The sequence below is a fragment of the Aquarana catesbeiana genome, linkage group LG12 (assembly GCF_042186555.1).
Source record: "Aquarana catesbeiana isolate 2022-GZ linkage group LG12, ASM4218655v1, whole genome shotgun sequence".
Lineage (NCBI taxonomy): Eukaryota > Metazoa > Chordata > Amphibia > Anura > Ranidae > Aquarana > Aquarana catesbeiana.
In genome coordinates this window covers 4,718,017-4,733,987 of record NC_133335.1, presented here as the reverse complement: position 1 = coordinate 4,733,987, position 15,971 = coordinate 4,718,017, and the positions used below count along the sequence as shown (strand labels likewise).

Sequence of the window (15,971 nt, the reverse complement as noted above, 5' to 3'; positions counted from 1 at the left end):
TTTAAGCACTTTGCAAAGCACTGCCCATTCATGTCAATGGGCAGGGAGTTCTGTATACAGCACTCAAAATGCCCCAAAGTTGCTGCTTGCAGGACTTCAGAACATCCTGCAAGTGCACCAACCCAGTGTGTCAAGTCACTGAAATGACTTGGAGTGGTTTAGAGGCTAAATCTAGCACTAAAAACGCCTGAAAAAAAAAAAAAAATATTTGTGTGAAGCCAGCCTAAAGCTCTCATCTCCTGTCCTCAGGACCCATTAAGCAGCCAGGTTTGCAAGATAACTGAAATACTTCACAGGTGATCTCATTTGCTGCTCAGTGATTGCAGTATTCTAGTCTGCATCTCCCCAAGGTAATACTTAAAACCTGGCCTGTTACTGGGTTTTGGGTACAGGCGTTCAGAACCTCTGGCCTAAGGAAAGTAATGAAGCATTTATTACCCTATAAAGTGAATATTTAGGGCTTTTGTTCAATGAGCTGTTCAATTCTCCTGAGCAACCCCCCCAAATGCAAAAACTGATCACCTAAAAGGAAGCATAGGCAAGGTAGATTACCTTTGTCAGGTCCTTGTTGCACAATGTAACTTTAAAACTAAAAACTCGGCTCAGCCTCCAACCACCACTCACTCAAAAACCACTTGCTCCAAGTATCACAAGGAGAAAATTACTCAGGATTAATCCTTATATTGACAAAAAAAAAAAAAAAAAAAAAAAAAAAAAAAAATCAGGATTTAAACTACAAGCAGGATCATATTATTCCTGACTGGTAGAAGTTCCACTAAACACATGTACAGCTGCATGATTCTGGCTAAAATTAGATCATTTTTTGCTTAGAAGATCATAATTCTACCAGTGTAACATCTTTCACATTATAGGAAAAAAAAAAAATTGGGCTAACTTTACTGTTAAGTGTATTAAAAAAAATAAAATAAATAAAGTGTTTGAAAAACAGCTGTGCAAATATGGGGTGAATTATATTGCAACAACCATTTTATTCTTTAGGATAGTGGAATATATATTATACACACATTAAGTAATTTTCTAGTAGAAAATGATTTTAATTGTAAGCAACAAATGTCAGAAAAATTTTGGTCTTTAAAATGGTTAAACTTCCCTCATTTGCACAGAGTTAATTCCTTTGATAGAAGGAAAAGATATATATTTTCATGTTGTAAAAAACTTTGCAGGCTGCCTGGATTTCTCTTTTCCTGCTGTGAGAACTCTGCACTTGTTAGAAAGATCATGAGATGCTGTTATGAAGATCAGGGATGGGGAGGGAAGTGATTTCAATTAATCGTGCAGCCCTACACCATAGTGATCCTCCATCTATAACCACCCCCAGACTATCACCCTCCATATACACCACAGTTGATCATCCAACCTGAATTTTGAACCTTCTAGAGTCTTGCCACATTTCTCAGACAAAAGCAGATGAGCGACACGGTTTATTTACAAAATGTTTTTATTAGACAACTTTTATAAATTGCAGGCTGTACAAGTCACATTGTAAACTTGCAGACCTCCTCAGACCTCGCAGGGACCTGCAAACCTACACATCGAGGAGGACCGTTCATTTGAACGGAGGCACCTTCACTGTACCCCTGCCAGGAGGTGAAGGGCAAGGCAGGTCTTATCCACAACAGAAACCATTTGCCCTGTAAGGGGAGGGCAAAACTGAAGACAGGCAGGGGACGCCAACAAGCAGCTGGATGGTCCAGCTGAGACCAATACAGCAGAGGGTTGAACCCTTACAGCATGGGTCTTCAAACTATGGCCCTCCAGTTGTTCAGGAACTACAATTCCCATCATGCCTAGTCATGTCTGTGAATGTCAGTTTTACAATGCCTCATGGGATGTGTAGTTCTGCAACAGCTGGAGGGCCATAGTTTGAAGATCCCTGCCCTACAGCTAGAGAGTTCTTAGTGTAAAAGGAAAAAAAAAGAAAAAAAAAAAAAAAAAAAAAAGTTCAGAGTAAGGGAAATTCAGAATTTAGTAAAACTATTTACATGTTCACATAACAGATTCACAGTATGTACAGGACAGGAAAAGTGCCAAGTCACATAGAAAAAAAAAGACAGAAGAGACAACCACAGGGGTAAAGTGCTTAGAAGTCGAAGGTGGTGTGTGTGCCGGTAGGGAGCTGGAAAGCATAGCCATCCTCTGAGACTTCAGGAGCCAGACTTTCCTCTTCATCATCCTGCAAGACACATCACTTATCAATATGGTGAAGACCAAACAATATACAATGACAGAAACCATAATGAGCACCAACAACTTTATACCATATGAATACACAGACTATGGAGTCACATAAAAGATGTATCCAGCAAGACAACCCCAACCTGCCAAGTCAACTTAAGCGGGAGAGCAAACGAAGGGAATCCCTTGGGGACCCATCCAGGATTAGTGTCCCCATCGGAACCGCTCTAATCAGTGGCTCAAGCTGCTCTGACAAAAAGTTCCTGCACCACTTTTAGGAGCAACTTAAAGTCAAATAGAAGCCGTGATGAAATCATGTAGGGATGTGCGATTCAAAGTCGTGCGACAAGCTGTGGCAGTATGAACAAAGGCTTAAAAAAAGTTTTACCTGTCAACAAGCGACTATGCGCAGTTCTGAACTATGTCCTCATGCTGTGGGTGTTCATCCCATGTAATAAAGTTAGTTTTGATTTAAAAAAATTAAGCGGCTGCATCACCTGTGCTTATGCACACATATGCAAATAGTAACCCTGCTACACGAGGTTTTTTTACTTACTGGAATATATTCTAATTAGGTATTATATTGTGTATGTGCGTAATAAAAATCATTAAAGTGTTTAATGAAAATAAGTGTTAGAAGAGCCACTGTGCAAATACTGTGACATAAATTGCAACCATTTTTATTCTATAGGGTCTCTGCTATAGTTTTTACATGTAGGAAGCATCATAATCTGTTTGGGGGCTTGGAATAAATTTGTATATGGAGAACACTATGGTCTCTATACTTATTTACATATCCTGAACTCCTTGAATCTTGAGCCAAGCTGGGAGGCGATTCGTTTCTTTGGATGTTAATGAGCCGGGTTACCATTAAGAAAAGAGCCATCTGGATTACCCACCATTGATTAGTAAGAGGAAGTGAAAGCAAATTGCTTGTGGGGAGATCCGCATACGAGTTTTGACTCATCTGGGAGGTGAGCGTGCATTTTTTACTGGTGGTGGCGTGCACTCCTTTTGAGGACGAACAATCACTGTGGTGGAATTTGGTTGATACACTGATCACAAGAGTTTTCCATGTTTCATTTTATGGACCATTTATATGTAGGTTATATTTTAGAGATTTGCACTTTATATTTTTACACATAGTAAATAAAGCGCTAACCATTTTAAAATTTGTGTTTTGTACCACTTGGAATGTTTAGCAGCTGTGCATGTTTATTATCAGGTTCTTATTTAAACTTGTCATTTTACTTGTGGCGCTGCTTGTTTATTCTTAAAATTGGTATTGAAGTGGTTAAAGATATCCGCTAGGCCCATGAATGCCGTTTTGCTTTAATATCCCCAACAGATCAGTCACCTACTATAATATCCACTCCTAGATATGCATATCTGCCATAAAGCAGCACGTGGCACATGACAGAAGCCCTACACAAGCTTCAGCAACTTAATTTACACAAAGTGACCATTTTTTGGGTCACGGAGCAGCAGAGGAATTAAGGAAAGGTGGGAGATTGTGTCTTGACAATCTTCAGACCATATTAAAATCAAATCTATCAACTGTTGACTTACCTCTGATGCAAAGTACTTCTCAATAAGAGCAGCGGAGGCCTTGTAGACTTGCTCGTTCTCATGGGACTGCAGGGCCTCGATACGGTCCAGACCGCCACATTCTTCCACCATCAAGCACAGCTTCTCCGTCTCACCGAGTTTCTCTGCAGCCTGTCGGGACCACCACAGGTTAGAAGAAAAGAATAAGACATGCCAGAGCCAATGGATAAAAACCCACCAACATTGGACTTACAGCAAAGATGTTGGTGAAAGCGTCCAGAATGACCAGCACTGTCTTGCTGTCCTTGGTGGAGAGGAGGTTACACAGGGGATCAATTGCACCAGATTGTACCAGGTAGATGATCTGGTTAATAGTACCACCGCTGGTGTAGTTGGTGATGGCCCACACAGCTTCCTTCTGCGTCTTGTAGTCACCCTGTAGAGATGGTTACAGAAAAAAAAAAAAAATAATAAAAAAAAAAAGTCAACCATGGACAGCAACCATGCCCTTCAGCCAGTTTTAGACCAGTACAGGTTCAGTAACACGGCTGTCCTGCATGACTTTAAACTTCCATGTGATCTCATTCATTTGTACTTTAGTTTTATTTATGTCAAGCGTAAAGGAAAAAGTTCACATCTATACATATGCAGTTTTAGACTTGTTTTCTGGCATATTCTGCATTGTGTTTTTAAACTTTTGTGATAGAGAAAAGCCTTAATGCGGAGTTCTCAAAAAGTGGAACTTCTGCTTGTTGTGGCACCAGAGGGGTGGGGGTAGGTCACCTCTTTCACAGGCATCTTGTTCCCACTGGCAGGAGCCTCAGCCACAGGTATTGACGTCACCGCCTAGGCTCCCTCGGCCCAGTAGGAGAGAGGGGTGGAGCCTTGTACATGCGCAGTAGAGTTCCTGCCAGTTTCCCTTACTCGCAATGGAGGCACATGCACCCAACAGCTGAGGTGCAGACATGGCTGGACTCAAGGACCTGCAAGTGTCCCGATTATTTAAAAAAAAAAAAAAAAAAAGTCAGCAGCTGCAGTATGTACAGCTGCTGGCTTTTAATTTTTGCAGCGGTGGGTGAGTTTTGGCCAGGCTGTAGTTAGCTCAGACCGATTGTATAGTTTCACCTGGAAATTGCTCAACTTCCTGTCCCATAGCCAAACAGGATGGGAAGGAAAAACTCAGCAATGGGACAGATAGTTAGGGGGGGGGGGGGAAGAAAAAAAAAAAAAAAAAAATATTTTTTAGGTTTCTCCTTTAGATTGACCTCCATACCATTATATGGTTTTGGTAAAACACTTTCATACTGTATGCAATCAGGCAGGCCCTTGCAGTACATAGTTGAAAGCAAATCTAAAGAGGGAGATCAAACAAAAGTTGTAGCGTGCATCAGTCTTGACTCTAGCCAAAAACAGGGAGACCTAAGGCAGTTTAAATCATAATGTGCTAGTATGCATTGCATACTAGCACATGCTGACAGACTTGGCTGAAACCAAGCCCTCCAGTGGCATGTCATTGCTGAAGGCACTTCCTTCTTCCCCTGGTCTTTCTGGTTTTGCAGGCTTCAGGAATTAATGGCCAAGCAGGTGATAACAGCAAGGACATGCAGTTCCTGTGTTGTCACCAGCTGCATTTAAAGTTAATATCTCCTAAAAGCACATTTGAGATATAGGAAAAAAAACAAAACATAAAAACCCCTACTGACATTAACAGGCACTATTACACCCCTTTCTACTAATGGAATTATACATTTATACCTCCAGTCCCCCTAAAGTCTAAAAAACTAGTTTATAAAGACTGGAGACCTCTGGTCTAGAGCCACTAATCCGAAGACCCAACACTGAACAATGTCACCCACCTTCCTCAGGATATCAACCAGGTAGGGCACCAGGCCCTGGTTCACCACCTCCTGGATCTGGTCCTGACGCCCAGCTGTGATGTTGGACAGGGTCCAGGCCGACTCCTTCTGGATGTTGTTCTTGGGATGGGTGAGGAGCTCAGGGAATACGGCCAGGGCACCAGCTTCCAGGACTATTTGTGTCTGGTCATCTGTTCCCGTCACAATGTTCCCCACAGTCCTCAGACAAGGGGTCTGCCAGGAGAGAAAAAAAAAAGTAAATATATAAAAATTTCAGGCTTTTCTAACATCTACAAACTTTAGTATTTGACTGTGGGCATATTACACAAAGCTTTACAGGAAGCTACCAGAAAAACCACAATGGATGTTAGGAGATTTTTTATGATTGGATTTCTTCTACTTCATGCAATCCTTATGCTTATTAAAGTGGAACTTTTTTATCAGACATTTAGTCCTCATACTAGCATTAAGGGATGGGGAAATTAACTCACATTTTACATTTCTTCAGTTACTTCCTTGTTTGCCTAGGCAAGCTTTATACATCCCAGGAGTCAAGAGGAGCAGAATTCTCAGCCAAAAACACTTGTGTGCATGCCTGAGCTAAAGACAGGTGGTTTCCAGGAAGTAAAAATTTTACATGAACAATTTACCCTTACTCAAGATGGCCATGCTAGGTTTTTCAAATGATTTCTCAAAATTATAGAGACATGGATGAGAGAGAGTTGAGTTTGATTAGGAACGGTTTTCGGTTTGTGATGGTCAGAAGCAGTAGAAATTTGCTTTAACCACTTCAGCCCTGGAAGGTTTTACCCCCCTAATGACCAGGCCATTATTTTCGATAAGGCGCTGCTTTAACTGACAATTGTAGTCGTGTGACGTTGTACCCAAATATAATTTTAGGTCTTTCCCCTCAAAGTTTTGCTGGCATTTGATCACCTATCAAGTGGTTGGAGCTATATAAAACAAAAAGACCATTTTGAAAACTTTACTTTCTGCTATAATACATATCCAATAACCCCCCCTCCCATATATTGATTGACTTGCAAAATTCATTAAGTCGACAATAAAAGGTATTTAGGGCATTAACTTACTTGTAATAGCAATGATCAGTGATTTTAGCAGGACTACAACATTGCAGCGGACAGATGGGACACCTAGCTGACACTTGGGAACCAGTGAAGTTAGCTATGGGTGCTAAATATGCACTGACAGTATAAATGACACTGGCAGTTAAGGGCATATCAGGGGCAAGCAAAGGGTCAACTATACCCTCACTGCATGGACAAGGATTTGTGTTCCTGATAAAACAGGAACACTAGATCAGTGTCCATGCCTGACAGCAGAGCTGTCTGCTTACATGGGCAGACTGTCGTTCTGTCTCCTGGAGCAATCACCCTCCTGTGGCCAATCAGCGCACAATTGTAGCTCACGCCCCAACGTATAGGCACACGATTTTGTGCAATAGAGCCGCCTTGCCGCATTATCAGTACAGCAGGCAGTTGTGAAGTGGTTAGTAAAAGGAGAGTTCACAGAACCTTCCATTGTGCACTCTAGTATTAAAAATATCTGACATGCACTTACCATGATGGTCAGCTCTTTGCACCCCAGCAGCTGCACAATTCTCGGGACCAGTCCAGTTTGCACCACCACATCAATGCGGTCATTGGAGCCATCAGTCAAGTAAGAGATAGCCCAGCATGTGTCTGCTAGAACCTCCCGGTCATCATGGTGCAGAAGACGAACCAGGGTGGGAAGGATCTCCTTGATGGCCTCAATCGGGGGTGCTGGGTTCTTGTTACGGCACAAATTAGACAAGGTCCAGGTCAAGTTTCTGAGGTAGCCAGTCTGCAGAGGGGAAGAGGAAGAGTCAGGAGTCAATAAAACCAAGACTTACCTACTGTTATTCTCAGTGGGCCAATACCAGTAGAGCGCAAGAGTAGCCAATCACATCCAGCAAGGAATCATTACTTTAGGTCAATACTATGGTTTATCAAAGCAAGCTGGATCATTTTGCTATATGCATGCAACTAGAATTATAGAAGCACACCTAACCCATCTTAAAACAAAATTCACTCCAAGTCAAAGCTACTACTGTGCGTCCCCAAAAGACCTGGTCTAATAATTTTGGTAACAAGACACAGTAGGGCTTATTTTCAGGGTAGGTCTTATGTAATGTGTATTTGCCACTTCCTATGCCCCTTGTCTTTTCAGCTGGAAAAAGTCAGCTGAATGGCGCAGCAGCAAAGTAAACACCTTGTACAGAATACTGTAAAAGTGGATTATAGGATTTTACAGTTACTGGAGCTTAATTTCAGGGAAGAGCTTATATTGCAGCCATCCTGGAAAATCTTATTTTCAGTGGAAACACGTTAAAATAAACCCAAAAGCTAAATATACCAAACAGTACAGCTCCTCACTTAAGACTGATATACAAAAAGCATGTTGATACAAGAAAAAAAAAACCCCTTAAAAAGGAAAGTTCTGCATCTTCTACGTATACTCACAGGAAGAGTTGAGAGGTCAGGGACAGCCAGTAAAGCCAATAGTGGACCCACAGCCCCATGTTTAATGACCATGTCTCTGTAGGAGGATCCATCACCTTAAAAAGTTAAGAAAAAAAAAAAAAGTCAATCCAACACAATATTAAAAATATAAAAAATACATTCCCAGGTTAAACATAGCAGCCAATCCCTGGTTTCACAAGTTGGAAGTCCATCCACCATATGCATGGCCTTTTGTGAGAGCCACTCAAAGGAAATGCAAACCAATCCCACCACTAAATTTATTTTCCTAGACAAAAGTTTAGTCAATATGGCAATATCAAGCCTATAGTGCCAATGGCTCAAGGCAAACCTCAGTTGACCTAGGGGAGAGCAAATATGGCACCACAGGAGAAAAAGGGAATTGAAGTGTAGGTCTGCCATATTTGCCAGGTAGCAAACCACCAATCTAGAAACATGACACTACGTACCCTTTTGCCACAGCAACAAAGCTAATTCTTTGCAATATACACCAACACGTGGTGGTGGGATTAAGTCTTAAAGTGGCGTCCCACCTAAAAGTGGAACTCCATGCCCCCTTACATGCCACATTTGACTTTATTTTTGGGGAGTGGGTACCTTCTTTTGAGGGACTTCCTGTTCCACTTCATCCTTCTCTTGGCCGCTCAGGCGACTCTTCCTCCCAACTTCAGGAAGATGTCACAAGTCCCAGAAGATAGCCTGGCCAATAGCAGCGCAGTGTCATGGCCATGTGCCCAGTTCCTATGATGGCGCTGCGGAGAGTGAAAAGAGCGAGGCTCCGGGCGGCTGCATCGCTGGACCGTGGGACAGGTGAGTGTCTATTAAAAGTCAGCAGCTACACTTTTGTAGCTGCTGACTGGGGGGAGCGCGAGTGAAACTGCTTTAAAGCTCAGCTCCAGCGATGCTGCATCCTTGAGCAGCCAGCTTTCGGGTCTCAATAGCTGGCTGCTTTCTTTGGCTGGGCAGGGATGATGTCACTCCCTCGCATGCACAAGAGTTTAGTCATATTTAGCATTGCTGAATTGTACAGCAAGTCGTGCGCATGGCTCCCTGTATAGGAGCAACCAAGTGGTTTTAATGCAAAATAAAGCATGTCCCCTTTTCTGCCTTAAGACACACACAATACTTGCCTGCTGTGTAATGATTTGGCACAAAGCAGCCTTAATCCTCTTCTTGAGTCCCCCGCTGGCAATTATGTCCCCCCCCCCCCCCCTTCATGCCAAGTGAGGCCAGAGCAAGCAGCTCTCGTGGACATCACTGGATCACAACAGGGCTCAGGCAAGTATTAAGGGGGCTGGTGCACACGGGGTTTTTTTTTTTTTTTTTTTTATGTACATGCATAGAAAGCAAGGTAAAAACCTTTAGCACCACTTTAAAAAAAACCTGCTTGTCTACCCCTTTTAAAGTGGAGTTCCACCCACTTTTACAACTCTTCAGCATCCCTCACTAGACTGTGCATTGTAAACGAATTGGATATTTTTTTTTCTCAGCACCTACTGTTTATCTGCTGTATTCATTTTTCACTTCCTCCTCCCTGGCCGTGGCCCATCGCATCATTTCCTTTTTGCAATGCCTTCTGGGAAGGGGCGGCAACTTTCTGACACTGCCGTTGCTATGGAAACCTGACCTGAAACCTATTACACTGCTTGTGCTGCACTGAGCTGCAGGGATGAGATCCAGGAAGAAATACAGTCTGGCTTCAGATGCCCAGACTTAAGACGGTCACGGCCTGCTGTAAGTTTATAAAACAACAAACTACTGCTATAAACTAACAAAACAGACCTTAGTTTACAGACTAACTTTGCTAGAATACATTAAGATTATGTATTATAGGGGTATTTTTATTTAAAAAGTATAACTTCAGCCAGAACACCACTTTAAATGGTCTAACTCACATCACCTTGGCAACTAACTGTTTAAAGTGGTTGTATGCTCCAGCAGCTGTCGCCCTCATTGGATAGATTGGAAGCAGCAGAAGCCATTGGCAGCAAAGGCCGTGACACAGGAGCAGAGGCTGGGACCCACTGTCAATAGTCAGCAGCAGGACTCAAAAACAAGCCCACAGTTGTGGCCCTTCGGAATGCAGTATTGCGTGGCAGCACCGGCAGGGGACCCCAGAAGAAGATTGGGCTGCTCTGTGCAATACACAGAAGTATAGGGATGGATAAAAATAAAATAAAAAAAACCCCAGACGCAAGGGTTTACAGACACTTTAAGAGCCAAGCTAAAGAAGCAATTAAATGCATCTAAACCCAGGACCTCAATACTGCAAGGCCAGTGACCCAATTTTAAGCATGGCAGGCTTATATGGAGAATTAAGACTAAGGTACAACTGATATATACACCATTGGAGAAAAACCCCCATACTATGCAATAAGCATTCCATTCTGGAAGGTTCTATTACCTGCAATGTTACCCAGAGCCCACACAGCCTGCTCACAGATGTGAGAGTGAGGGGAAGCCAGCAGGGCAATGAAGGCAGGAATGGCTCCACCATCAACCACAGCCCGGGTCTGGTCAGAGTTTCCAGAGGCAATGTTTGTGAGGGCCCACGAAGCCTCAAACTGCATTGGACTGCTGTCTTCACGGCCCAAGAAGCTGACAAGTTTAGGGATGAGTCCAGCTTGGATGATCTTGTCTATGGGAGGCTCGCGTTCCCGAGAAAGAAGCTTCCTGTGTAGAGACACATGGGTATTAGTCAGACGAATTCACCTTAAACTAGACCAAGATTACTTATAATTTATCAGATGTGGTCCTATTAGTAATCAGCAGGGGGAACAGAGAAGCCAAATGGGACAAAGATGAGTAGCAGCCATGAATGTCTACAGACTACATTGTACACAATTAAAGGCATACTGAAACAAAGGTGAGGGGGTTGAAGTATGACACCATCTTTGGGTCAAGCCTTGTATTTGAAGCAGCAGCTCAATGAGAATGCCATTTTCTAACCCAATTTTGCTGCAGATGAGATCAGACCAAAGTCTCTCCCTTGAAGGTTGGTAGTAGAGGAAAGCGCACATAGGACAGTTTGGCAAACTTTTGATCCAGACCCCCCCCAATCACATCACCACAAGTCTGCTACCATCCTGACAGGGACGCCCGCAAACAGTCTCAGCCCACACCCATCCACTCACCGGGCAGCCTGCGTGGCCTGTAGCTGTACATCCGTGTTTGCATTGTTGACCCCACGGACGATCTCCTCCACGGTCCACTGAGAAGAAGTCTGAAATAAAGCAGCAATACACCGTTACTGACCCCCCCCATTGGTCTTTACCTGGACACTTAAAGCTCAAATACACCACCCCTAACCTCCACAGTCAAAGCTGCCATCTTAGCCTCCATTTTAATCAGCATTTGCCATGGTGCTGCACATGTGATCAGTTAAAAGTTTGACAGTTGGGTTGTGACAGTTATTTATGGCGTGCTTTGAATGCAACGGTTTTAGGAAACTTTAAATGGATTGGTTTGGCTGTGCTTTAAGACACTCCCACATTACAGCAAGCCACGGGCTTTTCATGGTCCAAGCAGCTTGAAGGCAATACACTTATAATATGAGCAACCTACTACTCCCATCCCACCCCCCCTTGAATTATGGGAAGACAGCCAAGTACTGCCTTCTGACTGACTCCCTTTGATTTATGGGGAGGACAGCTAAACTTGGGTTGACCAGCCAGGTGACATTGGGATCAGGCAGGAGGCTCCAGCACACCTCTGCAAAGCAAACAAGCATTACTTGCTCAAGCTTTGCCCCCCAAAGAGTAGCACAGTGTCTTGCGAGTGCCATCATAAAGCAGATACACCAATCAGCCATAATATTATGACCACTGACAGATAAGGGTAGCATTTACTGTCTGGTTACAACATAAAGTGGGTGGGATACATTAGGCAGCAAGTGAACATGCTGTCCCTGAAGTTGAGGGAAAAAAAAAAAAAAAAAAACACACGCGCGTATGAAAGGCTAAATGATTGGGTAAACACCAAAACTGTAGCTCTGGTGGGATGTCCCCAGTCAACAGTGGTCAGGTCCAAACAAAACTTGTCCATGCAAGGAAAAACCCAACAGGGTCATTTGCTCATTGATGGAGGTGTTGGTGGGGACCTACTCCCCATTAGGTGGATGGTCGCAAAGTTGAAGCTGATCTGTAGAAGTATTTCAATATGCAATCTCAGCTAGTAAATAGAATCTAGAGCAATCTTTAAGCACAGGAGGAGCAGAGCCAACTTTTGACTTCCTACTTAGTCAGTAGACTCATAAGCTTACCCAATAAGGAGTTTCCAGGGAGCACTAGGCCAAGACAAAAACACCCAGAGGTACTTCTCAGCAGGACTAGGGACAAGCACACACACAGGCCAGCCTCTAAGGCAGTGCAGGGCCTCACCTGTCCATTTTGGTTCTTCTCCTGCAGAGGAGATACCGGTTCATCAGGGAAAGAACTGACATTTCTCCTCTTCAACAGCTGATCATCCTTCTTGGCCTTGCGGAGTTCCACATTGACCTCCATCCTCCTGCGTCTCATCTCCTGCAATGTTAGAAAGGGTCAGCCTTTTGTTCTCATCTCCAATCCCAGACCCAGACCCCATTGCAAAACCCACTCACCGAGGTGTCCCTGCCCTTGTTCTTGAAGAGGTTCAGGCGGGCAGCATTCTCGTTGTTGGCCATGTTCACAGTACGAAGTTAGAGTCAGCAGACAAGTCAGCACCTACAACATGGGGCCAGGTTATTAAGATTGACAGGCACATTGCCATTAACCCTTTCTTACCAAAACTGCTTAGTCAACCTGCAGAAGAGGCATTAGAGATTCCCGGATCACATTAAAATTTAACCATCAATCTTACAAGCCAGTTTTGATATAACCATTATAGTCAAAGCAGATGAGATTGAAACGGACATTAACTTGTTTTAGAATGTTCCAGAACTCATTTTTAGCTACCTCTTCTCAGATATAGGGGTACTATCCCTACATGGGGGACCGCATAGCTACCTTATTTAGGGGGTACTACCCATACAATTACCTCTAAGGAGCACTATCCCTACAACTCTTCTCACAGAGGGGTTTCATCACTACATGGGTGAACATACAACTACCTCATATGGGGTTATACACATGCGACTACCTCTTCTCATGAAGGGGGTTCTATCCATACATGGGGTGAGCATACAACTACCTCTACCCATCTACAACTCTTCTCAGATTAAGGGGGTTCTATCCCTACAACTACCTGGTCTCAGAGGCATTAGCCTTACATGGGGTGATTGTACAACTACTTCGCAGATTTAGGGGTTCTATACATACATGGGGTGAGGATACAACTACCACATCATCTCATAAAGGGTACTTTCTACATGGGGGTGACCATACAACTGCCTCTTCTCCTATAAGGGTTCTATCCCTACATGGGTGAGGATACAACTACCTCTTCTCAGATACAAGAAGTTTCCCATTGGGTGGTCATGAAACTTCCTTGCAGATACTAGTTTCACCCATTCACAAGTGCAATCATGCATCCTCAAATTCAAAAGTGGGGTGCAGTGAACCCATTATATAAGGCCCAGTATGGCCAAACTATGATAAAGCCCCCAAAGAATGTTGTGATCAGGAACTCAAAACTAATGAGGCAGCATTCGTGAACCTTTAAAGTGTCAGGAAACCCCCAACTGTACAGGAGTCACTGCGGAGTGCAGACCCCTCCCCCCCCCCCCCTCTGTGACGGTGGAGAGAATGTCACATGTAGAGGCAGAACTGCACAACTACAAGAACTCCGCCCCCTCCCCCCACCATACCCAAAGAGACGCTCACTTCCCGGAATTAGAAGCAGCGCACTCACACTAGTGGGAGGAGGGGAGGGGGCCCCCCACATAGCCTCAGACCAAGGGGCCCCTCCCAACCCCAGACCACCTAACCATCACAATTCTATGCCGGTCACATCGCCACTCACTGAAATTACATAATTCTACAGACGACACTCCCCAACATCACATATGACTCATTGATTACCATCAGATTCATGATATAAATAGAGTACCCAGAATACACCAGTCACCCCCCCAAACTAGATATGTATAGAACTCATTAACCCCCCACCCCCAAACTAGACAGACATAGAACTCATCCCCCCCACAGCACACACTATATACACACACACACACACACACACACACACACACACACCACTCCACCCCCCCCCCCCCCCCCCGATGCACCCACAGCACAGTATTACACCCCCAACCCAATATATCACCCAGACTAGAAAAATATACCCCAGACAAGACATATCCACAGAGCCAACAACCCCCCCCCCCCCCCGTCTAAATACATAGATAGAGCCCACAACAACCTGGGATATTACAAAACCACAACCCCCCCCCCCCATATGAGGCACCTACTACAGGACCGGGTACCCAATTACATCCCACCCACCCCACCCTGTCACCTATAAAAGTGACCTCTACACATCATGTAACCCCAACTGACCTGGCAACCAGGTGACAGATAGGTGACAGTACTGTCACAGACCAGCAAGAACCCCCCCCACAAGACATAATACCCAATACCACCCCTCCCTCCAGTACAGAGGACCCCCAAATATGCTAGACCCCCCCCCCCCTATGTATCAGACTAAATACATTTACCCCAGGCAAGAGATGCACATACCCAGAGCCCACAATATACACCCCCCCCCCCCCCCTCACACATCCAAAGAGCCCACAACACCCTGGGATATGACAAAAGACCCCCCCCCCCCCCATATGGAGGCACCTACTACTACAGCACCAGGTACCCAATATCACCCCACACACCTATAGAAGTGATCTCTATACATGATGTCACCCCAACTGACAACTAGATGTCAGTTAGGTGACAGTATCATCACTTACAGACCAGCAAGGACCCCCTACAGGGACAATACCCAATAGTAAAACCCCCTCAAAAGACATGACACCCAATACCACCCCCTCCCTCCACTACAGAGCATATAACCAAACATCCTATATACTCCCCCCCCCTCCAAACATATCCATCCTATATACCCCCCCAAATATATCATCCTTTATACCCATCCTATAGACCCCCCAAATATATCATCCTATATACCCCCCAAATATATCATCCTATATACCCCCAAATATATCATCCTATATACCCCCAAATATATCATCCTATATACCCCCCAAATATATCATCCTATATACCCCCCAAATATATCATCCTATATACCCCCCAAATATATCATCCTATATACCCCTAACACCCTCCTTCCCTCCATCGCATAGTACAGAACACCATCGTATACACCTCCCAACCCGACCTGTCCTACAATCAACACTACAGGAACCCGCAATACAGCGATCCGGATCACCCATAGACGGGTCTACAGTGGGGGGGCCCCATCACTCCCTACCCGGGGCCCCACCACGTGCTCTCTCACCTCCAGCAGGATCCCGAATGAAACACGCTGCCAGCTCGCGCGTTTAAATGTCCCCCGGAGCCGCGCTCTGATTCGCCGGTTCGAGGAACAGCACGGCGCTCATTGGGCGGTTTGAAAGAAGCCGGGCCGTGTTCCCGCGAGATTAACCCGGAGTGTGCCGGAGGGGGGAGGAGTGCGCGTCCCCGTCTATAACCCTCCCCCTCCCCCCATCCCAGTGTCCGGAGAAAGGATAGGGAGAGTCCGTATAGAGGACCTGTCACTGCTTACCAGCACTACCCCTATCTATCTATATATACCCCATCCCTATATATAGATATATATACCCCATCCCTCTATATCTATATAAAACCCACCCCATCCCTATATATCTATATATACCCCACCCCATCCCTATATATCTATATATACCCCACCCCATCCG

The 15,971-nt window shown here is 44.5% G+C and overlaps 1 protein-coding gene across 1 annotated transcript; it reads right to left on the bottom strand.

Annotated features, from left to right (window-relative positions):
• Nucleotides 1-1,441: 1,441 nt before the first annotated feature.
• Nucleotides 1,442-15,638, bottom strand: KPNA2 (karyopherin subunit alpha 2). Its single transcript, XM_073607150.1, has 11 exons — nucleotides 15,551-15,638; nucleotides 12,720-12,822; nucleotides 12,502-12,642; nucleotides 11,257-11,345; nucleotides 10,527-10,795; nucleotides 8,105-8,199; nucleotides 7,182-7,445; nucleotides 5,601-5,834; nucleotides 3,998-4,180; nucleotides 3,766-3,915; nucleotides 1,442-2,194 (listed from the first exon to the last, which is right to left on the bottom strand). Exons 2-11 carry the CDS (start codon nucleotides 12,780-12,782, stop codon nucleotides 2,102-2,104), a joined length of 1,581 nt encoding a protein of 526 aa, XP_073463251.1. The 5' UTR covers nucleotides 12,783-12,822; nucleotides 15,551-15,638; the 3' UTR covers nucleotides 1,442-2,101.
• Between the last annotated feature and the right edge of the window lie 333 nt (nucleotides 15,639-15,971).